This window comes from Galeopterus variegatus, unplaced genomic scaffold, assembly GCF_000696425.1.
Source record: "Galeopterus variegatus unplaced genomic scaffold, G_variegatus-3.0.2 Scaffold888, whole genome shotgun sequence".
NCBI classification, from domain to species: Eukaryota; Metazoa; Chordata; class Mammalia; order Dermoptera; family Cynocephalidae; genus Galeopterus; species Galeopterus variegatus.
The window spans coordinates 99511-114555 of record NW_007726999.1 but is presented as its reverse complement, the minus strand read 5'-3'; the positions used below and the strand labels follow the sequence as shown (position 1 = coordinate 114555).

General features: G+C 35.0%; 1 protein-coding gene across 1 annotated transcript in view; it reads left to right on the top strand.

The window, feature by feature from the left end:
• Positions 1–6346, top strand: part of FANCB (Fanconi anemia, complementation group B) — a 23851-nt gene extending 17505 nt beyond the window's left edge. The window contains exons 6-9 of the mRNA XM_008573186.1: positions 194–360; positions 4519–4943; positions 5064–5301; positions 5827–6346. Coding sequence (XP_008571408.1) covers positions 194–360; positions 4519–4943; positions 5064–5301; positions 5827–6241 — 1245 coding nt within the window. The 3' untranslated portion in view covers positions 6242–6346. The remainder of the gene's footprint in view (positions 1–193; positions 361–4518; positions 4944–5063; positions 5302–5826) is intronic.
• Positions 6347–15045: the final 8699 nt, after the last annotated feature.

The following is a 15045-nucleotide window of genomic DNA, read 5'->3' as shown; positions in this document are numbered from 1 at the left end:
CCGGTCCCGGTCCGGTAGGGGCGTGACCCTGAGGGTTGCGGTCCATTGCCGGACATGAAAAAAAGACAAAAAGGAAAAAAAAAAAAATGGTTAGGCCATAAGGCCTGGCCAAAAGCTGGTTTACTTTTTTTTTTAGTTTTGCTATATTTTGTAGATTTTTGTAATCAGGTTTTTAAACATATCTTTCTCTAAGGGACATCTTGTTCCTCTTTGTGGTGAAGAAGAAAATTCTGTCCATACCTTTGATGATAATTTATCAGACAATTTTCAAGATTCAAAACAGCTAGTAAAGAAGATATGGTATCATGTAATGGATGATAGCTTGGTTGTTGGAGTGAAAATCACGTCTTCTTTGAAGCTGTAAGTAAATTCTAACATGGTAACACTATCTCGATGCTGTGGAATGGTGCCGTCCAATGGAAATCAATGTAAGCCACATTGTACAATTTTAAATGTTCTAGTAGCCATATTAAAAAATGTAAATTGTAGCAGGTGAAATTAATTATAGTATGTTTTATTTAACACAGTATATCTAAAACATTATCATTTCAATATGCAATCAGTATAAAAAATTATTAATGAGATATTTTACATTTATTTTTTCTTACTAAGTTTTTAAAATTTGGTGTGTATTTTACATGTATAACACATCACAGTTCAGAGTAGCCACATTTCTAGTGTTGTATACCAACAAGTGTCTAGTGTCTACTCTCTTGACCAGCATAGCTGTAGAAGTTTCTCTTTTATGCAAATGTATTGAGTTAATAATATGAAGAGAATGAGGTTTATGAAATCAAGATGTTGTAGTCTCAGGGTGGAGATTTAATTAATGCACAGAACTTTCTAATCAGAACATTTAGAAGTGTTAGGAACATTTAGAGAGTATTGATTAAAGTGGATAGGTGAAAATTTAGTTAGATAACAAAGCATCTCCCTCTGATAATAGAGAATTTTCTCTTTGGGGCTATTGAAATCATGGATAGGGAAGTAGTATCTGTGCTGTCTGGAGACTAGCAAAGAGCTTTTTAGCTAAAACAGGCTAAATATAGGCATTGCAGTAACTACATTTGAACCATCAATATGCAAGCAGAGAGAAACCAACTAGTGCCTTGTAATAGTTGGAGAGACAATGGCAGTATATTTGAGCAGTTTAACACAGTAAGGAATCCAGACTACTTACCTACTGAATTTGAGATACAGGTTTATTCTTTTGTTTCAGTGTAATTTCTAAGTTGTTTTTGGCTGATTGGTCATATGAGTTTTTCTTTTCTTTATTATGGTGAGTTATAGGAATCAATTTTTTATTATAAAACCGGTCCTGCCTTCCTGAGTTGAACCCAAATTCATTATATCATTTTAGTACATTGCTGGATTTGGTTTGCTAATGCTTGGTCAAGAATATTTGCATCTATGTTCATGAGTGAAATTGGCTTGAAATTTTCCTGAACAGTACTTGCCTGGTTTTGGTATCAAGGCTGTACTAGTTTATAAATGAGTTGAGTAGTATTTCCTTTATTTCCTTTTCTCTGGAGTAGTTTGTGTAAATTTGGAATTATCTATTCTGTGATATTTGGTTGTACTTACTTAGAAAGAAGTAGAAACCTGACATTTTCTTTGTGAAGCAATTTTTAACTACTGATTCAATTTCTTTAATAATTATTAGATTATTCCGATTTTTATTTATTCTTAAATACATTTTGCTTATGTTTTTCTATTAATTTATTCATTTTTTTTTACCTGTGTGATCACATTTATTAGCATAAGTTGTTCTTAAGATCTTCTTAGGTATTTACCAACTGTGTTGTCAGTAATTCTTTATCAGTCTCTTTTTATTCCAAATCTTATTTGGGTCTCTGTTTTTTCTTGATTAATCTTGCCAGAGATTCATTCATTTTATTAGTCTTTTCAAATAATTAATTTTTTTGTTGACCTTCAATCATATGTTTCCTTTTTTATTCATTTCTGATCCTTTCTTATTTTCTTCTACTTTCTTTGGGCTTATTCTCTTATTCTTTTTACAACTATTTCACCATGACATGATCAGATGTAGATTTCTTTTTTTATTCTCTTTTAGGTTGTTGAGCTTCGTGGCTCTGAGAGTTGAATTTTTTTTTATCAGCAATTCAAAATATTCTTAATTATTATCTCTTCAAATATTGATGCTTCCCATTTTCTCTAGTATCTATCTCCTTATGGAACTCTAGTTGGTCCTTTGTTAGACCTTCTCATTCTGTTCTCTATGTCTCTTAACCTCTCTTTCATATTTTCTATTCACCTCCGTGTGCTGAATCTTAGATAATTTCTTCTGATCTGTATTCTGTTCACTAATTTTATCATCAGTTCTCTCTATTCAACTATATTATCCAGTCATGGAGTTTCTAATATTTATTATTTGCATTTATCTTGAGTTCTGTGTGTTCTTTTTCAGATCTGCCTGGTTACTTTTTATTGTCTCTTATGTTTTTGATCTAAATGGAATTACTTTAAAAATTTTTCTTATATGTAGAAAACTTTAAACACATAGAGAATATAGTATGGCAAATCCTATTTTACCATCATCGAGCTCCAGTAATTATCAACTCATTGCTAATTTTGTTTTGTCTATGCCTCCATGTACTCCTCACCCCCATTCCCCGGATTATTTTGAAGCACTCGAAAGCATCATATTATTTTATCTATTACTATTCCAGTGTAAGTATCTAAGAAATAAGAACTTTAAAAAAATGTATAACCATCCCCCTCAAAATTAACAGTAATTCCCCCAGTAAATGTTTAAATTTCCCATTTGTCTCAATTTTAAAATATTTTTTTGAAATCGTGAGCCTAATAAGGTCTATAAATCGGACTTGACTGATATCTCTTAGTCCCTTGTCTTCGTGTCTTTTTTTTTCTTTTTTATTGCAATGTATGTTTTGAAGAAACCAGGCAGTTTGCCCTGTGAAGTTCTCTAGCCTTGATTTTGCTGATTTCATCCTGTGTTATTGCTTAACATGTTTCTCTGTCTCCTGTGTTTCCTCTAAATTGGTAGTTAGATCTAGAGGCTGGAGCAGATTAATGTTTGAATTTTTGTTAACAGAATATTTAATAGTGTTGCTTTCTTCCATCAGGAGGCATATATTTATAAAGTATAATCATTTTCATTTCGTGATATTAGCAGCTACTGATGATCATTGCGGTGTCCCATTGTTTCATTAGGATTTTCAAAATGGTGGTATTGTAATTCTATTATTGCTTCTTTATATATTAGCTAGAATATAAAGAAAACTTCTCATCATCAATTATTTAGTTAGACCTTCAAATATAGTTTGTAATTTAGAAACCAGAGTTGGGCACAAGAGGTGTTCAGTGTTCCTGAATGGTTTGTTGTTTCTAGGCCTTTTAATGGGCAGAGATAGGAGATATGTTTTTTGTTTGTTTTTTTTTTTCCTTTTTGTCTTTTTTACTGACTGGCAACGGGATCGCAACCCTCGGTGTTGCACCCGCACCGCGCTCAGCCAGTGAGCGGGAACCGGTCTCCACATGGGATCCAAACCCTCGGTGGGAGCGCTCCCCAGTGGCGCACTCTCCAGTGCGCCACTGGGCCGGCCCAGGAGATATGTTTTTTTGTTGGTTGGTTGTGGGTTTTTGGTCTTTTTAGAGAGAAAATACAGTGTAAGTCCATGCTGATACTTCTAATTCAGACTACGGACTTTAAGGTTTTTACTTATCACCACCAATCTTGCATCTGTATCTCTTTTCTCCCTTGCTGAAAATCCCAATTCTCAATTGTACTCATTTGATTCATTCCATAATATATATGCAATATTCACAGAATAATAATACCAACCATATGGCTATTACAAATTAAGATTTTTTTTAAGTTCTTTTTAATCCTTAGTAAAAACCACTAGATATACAATGAAATTCCTGTGTGTTAAAGTCCTCTCTTTCATCATCCTCACCTGTTTTATTTAGTTAACTTTGGCAATGTGGTAACGTACTAAAATAAACTTGTATCATACTTGTAAATTGTTAGAAATATAAATCTAGAAAGTATTGCTGAGGGATAAACAATATTCTGCATTAAAAAGCAGATTTTTATTTGAGTCATTTAAGGGAGTATAAAAGGCAATTTTTAGTTTTGACATATTTGCATTCTAAATTATTGCCAAAATAAACTCTTTAATAAATGAGTAGTGGTTTTTGTTTGTTTGTTTAAAAAGGGGGTAGGGAGGAGAACCTACCTCAAAAGTAAATTTCAGGTGTTATTTTACCACTCCTCTATCTTAAAAATATTTTTCTAAAGTCTAGCATATTTATAGTGTTTTTGCTTGCCTATTTTAAGAGGAGTGCTATTCTAGGACTTTTAAAATGTGTTTGGCTTTTACTCTTAACTCTGATATATTTTATATATTTAAATGATGTTTCCTAGGAAGGGAGAGAATAAAAAAATCTGTTGTCGTTTGTGTGGCATTTAATCATCTATTTGATTTTAAAGAATGAGCTTTTGAACTAAACCAAACTCTGGATTTTTTACAGGTCCCTGAATGATGTGACTTTATCACTGTTAATGGATCAAGCCCATAGGCCCAGCTTTCAGCTTACTAAGTGTCAAAGTAGAGTGATTAAGTTGAGTAAGAATTCTGTCCCAGCACCACACATGATGCTGTGTGAAATAAGATCAGAGGCAAAAAGGATCAAGTTGACCCTTGACAGTAAGGAAGAGGAAAGCTTTCTTTGTGCACAACCATCTAAGAAAGAATATGCACAGATAATTACTGCTGTAACATCTCTTTCACCACTTTTAGCATTCAATAAATTTTGTTGCATTGTGCTGTTACAAATTAGGGAGAAGGAAAACAATACTGAAGATCGTTATATTCTGTGTGGCAGACTTTTTTTAAGTGTAGGTGATCTTTCAAGTGGGAAATACCTACTGACATTCCCAGAGAAGAAACATATAGGTAATTTTTGTTGGTACTTTTTAATCGTATACTTAACTGAATCTGAAAATTTTAAGAACTCTGTTTATGTGATAATGGGCAGAGTTTAATGATAGAACTTGTGATGTGTTTTTCTTGTAGAACACATGGAAGACCTTTTTTCACTTCTTGCAGCATCACACAAATCTCGTTTTCGAATCACATCACCTGGCTATACCTTGAATTCAGTGAAGACATGGCTCTTAGAACACATGAAATGTGAAGTAATCAAAGTATTTCCAGAAATGTGCTTTTGTAAAAGACCAGGAAGTTTCTATGGAACACTCTTCAACTGGAAACAAAAAACACCATTTGAAGGGATTTTAGTAGTCTATTCCAGGTAATGTGTATCAAATTGGAATTGGTCCAGAGAAGCTGGTGTGTGTGAGTGTGGTGAATGCTTGGTCTAACGGTGATCCCCACATAAAGTTCTGTGCTATCATGGGACATGTCAAATCCATGGCCTGGTATAGCACAAATGGACAGATGTGGCCTCATTTAGAAACTGAAGATCTCTGTTTTAATTTTATGTTTGTGTTTGGCTTTTTTTAGGACCTAGTAATTATTTTAGGATTTCCCGTTACCTCTTCCACAGTGAAATTTTAAGAAATATTACACTGATCTTATTACTCAGTCAAAAAAAAAAAAAAATTTAGGAAGCAACCTGATTAATATTAACTGAGTTGGTATAGAATACGTATATTTGATACCGTCTGACTTTTATCAGTGATCACATGCATTATATGTTCCATTCATCATTACAGTGTTTATAAATGAATATTAATTGATTGCTACAGTATGTTGTACACAACTGCTTTGTGCTGTCCTGATTTTTTTAATATTTATGTATTTGTTTTTTTTCCAGGAATCAAACAGTTCTGTTTCAGTGCCTTCATAATCTCATCAGCATTCTCCCTATAAACTGTTTCTTCAAAAATCTAAAATTAGGAAATGAGGATTACCTAATTGATTATTTAGCATCAGCTTTGGAGAAGGAACTGTTTACCCTTGATTCTCTTTCTTCTGCCTCAGTCAAGTTTGAAAGCAGTTTCATGCAGACATGTGAAGCAAGCAAAGGAAAGAGTAGTGGCGATGTGGCTGATTTATCAGACAGACGGGAAAAAATCCGTCTGTACAGAAAAGAACTTGAAAGAGAAAAGAAGAAAACATTGGGAATGAACCTAAAAGTGAGTGGTGCCCTTTACAGAGAAATGACTTTGAAATTAGCTGAGGTTCAGTTGAAATCTGACCTTGCTGCACAGAAACTGACCAGTTTATAATTACAATTTCAGTTTGATCATATATTAAAATATGTTTTCACTGCCATAAAGTTTTGGTTCTATTATATGCATCCTTTGTAAAAATAAAGATTGAGGTGTATTGTAGTTGAATCTTTAGTTTTGATGATGTACAAAATAGTATGCTTTATAGAGTAGCAGTTCTCAACTGGGGCCATTTTGCCTCCCTCTGCTTCTCCCTTAACTTAATCCCAAGCGGTATTTGGCTATGCCTGGAGACATTTTTTGATTTTCAGAAGTAGCGTGGGTGGGAAGAGGTGAGGCTGGGGTGCTATGGGTATCTAGTGAGTAGAGAAGGCCGGAGATGCTGCTAATAAACATCCTACTATGTGCAGGACAGCCCCTCACAACAAAGAATTGTCCAGTTTATATTGTAAGTAATGCGGAGGTTGAAAAATCCTGACTTAGAGTTGCCACTTCAGTGAAGACAGAAATGATATAACAATATTTTGGTTTAAGTCTTTAAAAAATGTAATGCTTTTTTCTTGTATTCTGTATAGTAAAACTTAGCATGTAAAAATCAACTTAAAATAGGTAAATTAAGCAAGATTGTGAGGATTCACAAGTTTTTGTAAATATCAAGCTCCTACAGAAATTTAAGTAGCAGAATGTTTGGATGAGACCTTTAAAATGAAAATTTTTGAAACCCTTGTTAGTTTAAATTTTATTAGAAAGCTGCTCTGCAATTTTGTAAATCTATAGGAATGTTAAAATTTTAGGGCTCTTTCCCAAAAAGCATATATCTCTTTTAAAAGGCTAAGTATACCTCATAGGCCACTTTAAAAAAACATTGAAAATGATTTTAAGCCATCTGAAATTCCAACTCTAGGCAAAGCAAAATATGAAATTCTAACTAAAATAACGCAAAGAATATGGTGCTCCTTAGGAACTGAGAAATTTAAAAATAAGTGAAAATTTTCTTTAGTTAAGAAATGATTTATAAGGGATCCAGTGAGAGACATTTCAAAGGGATAAAAATTCAACTTGGTCTTTTTTTTTTTGAAAAATAAGAATTCTGAACTAATAAGAGTGTGTCAGGAGAGGGAAAATGACACAAAAGATATGAGCCAAAAGAAATGTTCCTGATCCTTTTTGCTGTAAAACCCTTAAGTGAGATGGAAGTCTCCATCTCTGTTGAAAGAATAAAGATGATTATAAGATGTGCCATCTTATGCTTGCAGTTGTGAAGTGCTAATTTCCCCCACCCCCCACCTTAGAAATGCTCATTCCTAATGATCTGGTAATGTAAATGATTTTTAGAGAATATAGATTATTAGTTTCTTGTCTTGGTTTTTATGGTTGTCCAAATAATATGCTACCTCTTTTTCTAGCAATCCATTGCAAATTGAGATAGAGCTGTAGATGTCAATGGAAAATATTTCAGACTCTGCAAATGGAAATGGAGTAAATTCAGGATTAATTGTGGAAATCTGGAAACTGTGTGTGTCATGTGCTATCTTTTGAAATTGCCCATGACATGTTCTGAAAGAACAACCAAGTATAAAATATAGGAACTAAATTTAAAATGGAGGCTGTCAAAAAATAAAGCAGGATTTAATTGTAATAGTTTATCTGTAAGGAAGTTAGGATACTAAAAGCTAGTACATTATTTATTTTTTATTTATAAAGGCAATCAAAAGGTGTTAATCTATTTATGCCAAATCACTCCTTTACAAGTGAGTTTTATACTTCAGTATATTTTTTTCTGCCTACTATGAACTAGAAAAGCCAAAGTTTGAGGAAATGACACCCTTGTCACTTTCATGATTATGTCTGTCTTCATCTGCAAACATATTCCACTGACTACTGTCCTCGTCACAAGTCTGAGGCTCCCCTCAAAAACAGTCCACCCAAATCCACACTGCTGAGATGAAAACAAATTCGGTTTTGGAACAGAGCACGCCACAGTTTTCAGACAAATAAGTGTGTGTTTGCCCCTGACCCCTTAACTAAGGAATATGTGCAAGCTAGCCTAGACGTGACACTTCAGTTCAGTGAGCAGGATTAGGTAAGGGGCAAGAATTGTAATATTCATTAACTCTGTGCCAGATAGTAAGCTTGAAACATACACACACATATTCATATGCATATCTACACGTGAAGAGTTTAATCCTTCACAGCAATCCGTGAAGTGTAGTTATTAGTATTGTCCTCAGCATTAAAAAAAAAGGTTAAACCAAATTAAGGGACTGCATGAAAACACCTTGGTCCTGTACACTTGTTGCAAGTTATTTCATAAACAGCAGACCCTTTAAGAATTCTAAGTGATATACACATGAATCTTTTATTGTCCTAACATCTTTATACCATACAGAATTGACTACTAAATTTTCTCCCAGTCCGAGAAAGGAAAAGATCTAATTACCTTACATCTCCACCTGTTTTTTTGTGTTCATTTTTTTATTTTTTGCCTAAAACTTGGACAATACCAGATACTGAGAAGAATCCTTTCTCTTCCTTGTCCTCTAAACTGCAAAAACATTACTTTCCATTATAAGAATCTAGGAGTGAAAGCTCTTTCTTGGGTAACTCTATCTGAAGAAACTTAGGCTTTTACTGCTGAAGATAGCATGTCACAGTGGAAAGAATGCTGACACATAAATAGTATGAATTCTTCAAGGGTTTGTTCTGTTTTCCATCTTTGGATTTTCTATATCTGTTACTTGAATACTTACTGCCTCAAGAAAATAGCCCTACTATATAAAATCCTGCTGTTATAAGTATCCTTGCAATGTTATTGGTCTAGTCACTTTCTAGGACCTTATTTCAGTAATCCTGTCTTGCCCTTTTATTCAGTAGGGTGGTAGTTACTATCCAGGTACCGAACTTTTATAAGGGCAGTAAATCAGACACCTACCATGCTCTCACTGTTCAGGTTTTTGCTGAGCTACACTTATGAGCAGCTATGCTGGACAGAAGTGCCTGTGTGTATAACTGTGGGTCAACATCATGGCTTGGGGTTCAGCTAGGCAGTTTCTTTAGCAGCCTTAACTTCATCTTTAATTATCCATTTCCCCACAGCAGCAGCTACTTACTCCAAAGTATAAGTAGTGTTAGGGCTAGTAAAGCATACCGTTAGTAATCAGTCAAAACTTTTAGCACTAGATACCACGTCGGTCAGGAGTGAGAGAGAAGTCTGGTGCACTTGATTGCCTCCTCCACATCTGTTTCCTCCTTTGTTCATACCAAAACCCTCACTTTGTTCAGGAAACTTCCTTTCCCAGAATTCATGTGATTGGGAGAGGGGGAACATTATCCCCATTTCCAGAGGTTCGTCCTGACTAATCTAAGCCAGTTAGTGTAAGACCTTTCCCTGGCAGCTATCACTGGTCTGGAATGGGCACAGGACTTAAATTGGGCCTAATTGGACTGAGGGGAAGGACTTGGTTCTTTAGTGAGGAAGAGACTCTCTATATGGCCTGCCGGAAGCTTGTGGCCCTAATTTAAAAAGTTGAGAGTTACAATCACAAGGAAATTAAACCTTTGAATGAATTTGACAGCAACCGCAAGATTTTTATTGCTGTGCCCCTGAATTAAACCTAAACCCCATCCTTTCTCTGGACTGCTGATTACTGTAGAAAAAAAATAATTCCTTGTAATGGAAATCAAGGTTTCTATAACAGTCATGTGCCACATAATGATGTTTTGGTCAATGACAGATCAAGGGGTTTCCAGAAAGTTCATGGGAAATGCATATTATGAAAAAGTTGGGCTGGCCTGTTAGCTCAGTTGGTTAGAGCGTGATAACACCAAGGTCCACGGTTTGATCCCTGTGCTGGCCAGCTGCCACACAAGTGAAAAAAAACAACAACAACTATAGATCACAAAATTTTTTGCATCAAAATAAACTCATACTAACTTGTTATAAAATGTTTGAATGAAATCTAGTTTGAAGCACTAAGAAGGATAAGACATCAGTTCATAAAGAGCCCCTATCAAAGCAACATGAATTCTGCTAAAATTGAAGCAAGAACAAACATGAAATTTATGGTGAAGCTTGGGTAGAAGAACGGTGAAATCATTGATGCTTTAAAAAATGTTTATGGGGACAATACCCCAAAGAAATCAATTTACAAATAAATAACTCATTTTAAGAAGGGACAAGACAGTTTTGAAGATGCAGCCTGCAGTGGCAGACCACATCAATTTGTGAGGAAAAATTAATCATGTTTGTGCCCTAATTGAAGAGGACTGACGATTAATGGCAAACCCAATAGCCACCACTATAAACATCTCAACTGCTTCAGCTTACGCAATTCTGACTGAAAAATTAGAGTTGAGAAAATTTTCCACTCTGTGTGTGCCAAACTGTTGCGTTCAGATCGGCAGCAGACAAGAACAGAGATTTCAATGGAAATTTTAAATAAGTGTGATCAAGATCCTGAAGCATTTCTTCCACGAATTGTAATAGGAGATGACACATGGCTTTATGAATGCAATCCTGAAGACAAAGTACAATCAAAGCAATGGCTACCAAGAGATAAAAGTGGTCTAGTCAAAGCAAAAGCAGGCTGGTCAAGAGCAAAGGTCATAGCAACAGTTTGGGGCACTGCTCGAGGAATTTTGCTTGTTGACTTTCTGGAGGGCCAAAGAATGATAACATCTACTTATTATTATGAGAGTGGAGAATGTTAGTCAAAGCTTTAGCAGAAAAAAATGCTTGGGGAAGCTTCACCAGAGAGTCCTTTACCACAACAATGCTCCTTGCTCATTCCTCTCATCAAACAAAGGCAACTTTGATGGGAAGTCATTAGGCATCCACCTCGCAGTCCTGATTTGGCTTCTTTTGACTTCTTTTTGTTTCCTAATCTTAAAAAATCTTTAAAGGGCACCCATTTTTCTTTAGTTAGTAATATGAAAAAGACTACATTGAAGTGGTTAAATTCCCAGGACCCTCAGGTTTCTAGGGATGGGCTAAATAGCTAATATCATCGCTTATAAATGTGTCTTTAGCTTGATGGAGCTTATGCTGAGAAATGAAGTATTTATTTTTATCTTTTAATTTCATTTTTCCATCAACTTTCTGAAGTCTCCTCATAGGACAGTGGTCAAAGCAATAGGCTATACCATATAGTCTAAGTATGTAGTAGGTTATACCACCTAGGGTCGTATAAGTACACTCTGTGATGTTTACACAATGATGAAATTGCCTAACAATTCTCAGAACGTGTCCAATCCTTAAGTGACACATGACTATACTTGTAGATAAAATCATTTCTAACTGCTAGAAATGGGAAAAAGAATCCCAGAGAAGAAGGCATGTGGAGTCCCAAGACAGAAGAAGAAATAGGATGCTTACACTTCTTAAAGAAGAGTAGTAAAGAACCACCCACCCTCTTCCCCTATAAGCACATTTTATTTTGGGGCAGTGGCTTGCTAGGCTTTTTTTCCTTTAATTTTTATTTTTTGAGTTTACAGTTCGAATTCATACATACTTGATAGTAGTATGTACCTGAAATAAAAGCTTTACGTTTTCTTAATTTTCTTTTCTCTATTCCTTAGCTTCCCTCTAGTATTACACCAGGCCAGTTTATTATACCTTCCTCATTGGAGTTGAGATATATGTCAGATTATTTAACCTATTTCTCAATATTCCCTGTTTTAAGATAAGATACAAAATTATAACTGTAAGGACCATACCTGTCTAACGTGTTTCTTAGATATCTGAATAAATCAGACTTTCAATTCTCATTTCTTCTTACAACTGTTCTAATATTCTCAGCTATATCCTCTCTACTAGGAAGAGGAAGATATCTTTATCAATTTTTATTGTTCTAAGAGTCTTTGTGCTAGAAAAAAAAACTGATTTGATGTCATGGAACTGTTTTGGAAATAGAGTAGTACTGCTATACCAAAAAAAGATTAATTTAGAGCTTGTAGCTTTTTCAAAGATAACAGATATGTGCTAGAATGTGAGTGGTTGCTTTTTAATATATATGACTACTAGGGGAGTTCATGAAAGATAATCCTGTCTAATTTTATTCTAACCTGATCAAAAAACAAGGTGATGGTAATTTTTAGTGTGGTTTTTGTAAGCCTGATTAGATGTTTTAAGATTTAGAATGACTCAGTAATTTGGTTATGTCAAGTGCAATAATAAAATCCTATTACAAGTTAGCCAAATAGGAAATTAATGTGCTCCATCACTTGAAGGATTCTGGTAAAAGCAGTAAAAACATTGGGAGGGGGAGGGGAAGGGGGGGTGGCAGGGGTAAAATCTGAAGGGATCCAGGACCAAATATGTTCTTAATCTGTAAAACCTTTAGAAAAGCTGAACATGCAGTATATGTCTTGGGTCCAGGAAGGGCAGGTAGTAGGGCTTGGTGTGCAGACTAGTCTGGTGTTTCCTGAAGTCAGTTTCACTGGACAGGTGAAAAATTAGCTAGGAAATATAAATAGTAGGAAAAAGAATTATCCACAAGGTTCAAGAAGAGTTGAAGAAGACCCACACTTGCCCACCAATTTTTATGATGTGGCATGTTGGGTAATATCGATAGTGAACATTTATTAATTATTGTGTGCCAGACATTGATCTGAATGCTTAGTTCCTATGATCCTTACAACCCTATACTGTGCTTTCCAGGATAGTAGCCAATAGTCATGGATAGCCATTTAAATCGTTTAGAATAGAGCAAAATTAAAAATTCAGTTCCTTAGTTTCTCTAGCCACATTTCAAGTGCTCAACAGCCACATGTGGCCACTGGCTACCATTTGGTCAGTGCAGAGTAGAACATTTCCATAGTCACAGAAAGTTCTATTAGACAGTGTTGCTATAAGATGTTTACTGTTAACCAACTTTTGTTTATATATAAATTGAGACCCAGACAGGTTAAATAATATACCCAGGGTCACATAGCTTATAAGGAGCAGAGCCAAGATTCAAATCCTCCAGTCTAGCTCCAGAACATTTGTTCTTTCACCACTATGCTAGTCTACTTATAAAGTCAGTTTGTAATAAAACATTGTTATGTCCTGATAGTTATATATTAACAAAATGCATTTATTATAAAAAGGGGGGGAGTTACAAAAAATAAACAATTTCACAAAAGTATAAATCCATTAATATAATTGAAATGTCAGTGAAAATGTGGGCCATGTTATTCTAAATCCTGTAATGGGCAAGTTCTTAGAGTTGATTTATGGCCCCAGCCTAGTTTTATCTCTTGACTACTTCCCTCCAATTGTATGTAAATACAGGTTGAATATCCCTAATCCAAAAATCTGAAATCCGAAATGCTCCAAAACTTGAAACTGTTTGAGCACCAACATGACCCTCAAAAAGAAATGTTCATTGGAGCATTTTGGATTTCGGATTTTCAGATTAGGGATTCTCAGCTGGCATATATTCTGCAAATATTTCAAAGTCCAAAAAATATCCAAAACACTTGTGGTCCCAAACATTTCAGAGAAGGGATACTCAACCTGTACGTCTCTTCCTATTTTTTTGTTTCCAGTTGTCTTTGTTAGAACCATCACTCTGCAGAATTACTGTATTCCACTGCTGGTACATATTTTGGAGGTTTCTTAAATGAAAGTGTCAGTTCTCTAAATAACCCGTAAGTAGTTTCTCTTTGAGACATGTTTAGGACTTGAGAGTCTCTCAAGTGTTTGTCACTGGCTGGCAATTATTATGGTGTAGGGCTTGGAATTCTAGGAAAAGATGTGAGCTGTCTAGCCTTAAAAATTAACATCAATATTCTCTATGAATACTACAGTATTTAAGAAGAAAAGGAGGTGGAATTCTGTTTTCTATTTTCACACTTTGCTTGAATCCTTCTAAATGATATGCCTATAGAAGACATTTCGCTTCTTTCAAAATATCAATGGTGTATGAAGTAGAAGGGGATATAGAAATTTTTCCATTCAGTCATGTGTTTATTGAGGTTTCATTGAATACATTGTCGTACAGAGGAACACATCCAGCTGCTGGAGATATAAAGATAAAACTCTTCTTGGCTTTCAAAAAGCTTGCAGTCTTAATGGGAGTGGCAGTGGCACAGAGTTTTTTATGCTATGCTAAGGTAATATAAGTTCAGGGGGTTCCATGAGAACATCCTTATAGGGCATTATACCCAGTAGGGACACCATCTCAGAGCAGGAGTCCTTAATTTTCGGTAAGGGACTCTTTGCGGATCTGGTAAAGGCCAATGATATTCATGTTGAAGGTGGTTATGAGATTAAGGTGTTATAATTGTGTTTTACCATATGATTCAGGGAGAATCTCAGAGAGAAATGTGTACACAAAGAAGTTCAAGACAAAGCACTTTGAACAGCAAAAAGGGGTCTAAAATATTTAAATTGTAATTTTGATGGAGATTGCCCTGAATTTGTAAATCACTTTGGGTAGTATGGACATTTTCACAATGTTGACTCTTCCAATCCAAGAGCATGGGATATCTTTCCATCTTCTTGTGTTCTCTTTAATTTCTCTCAGCAGTGGTTTGTAGTTCTCATTATAGAGATTTTTCACATCCTTGGTTAACTCAATTCCTAAGTATTTTATTTTTTTGGTGGCTATTGTAAATGGGCAAGCTTTCTTGATTTCTCGTTCTGCATGTTCACTATTGGAGAAAAGAAATGCTACTGATTTTTGTGTGTTGATTTTGTATCCTGCTACACTGCTGAACTCATTTATCACCTCCAATAGTTTTTTTGTAGATGATTTGGGCTGTTCGATATATAGGATCATGTCATCTGCAAACAGGGATAGTTTGACTTCATCTTTTCCAATCTGGATGCCCTTTATTTCCTTCCCCACTCTGATTGCTCTGGCTAGTACTTACAA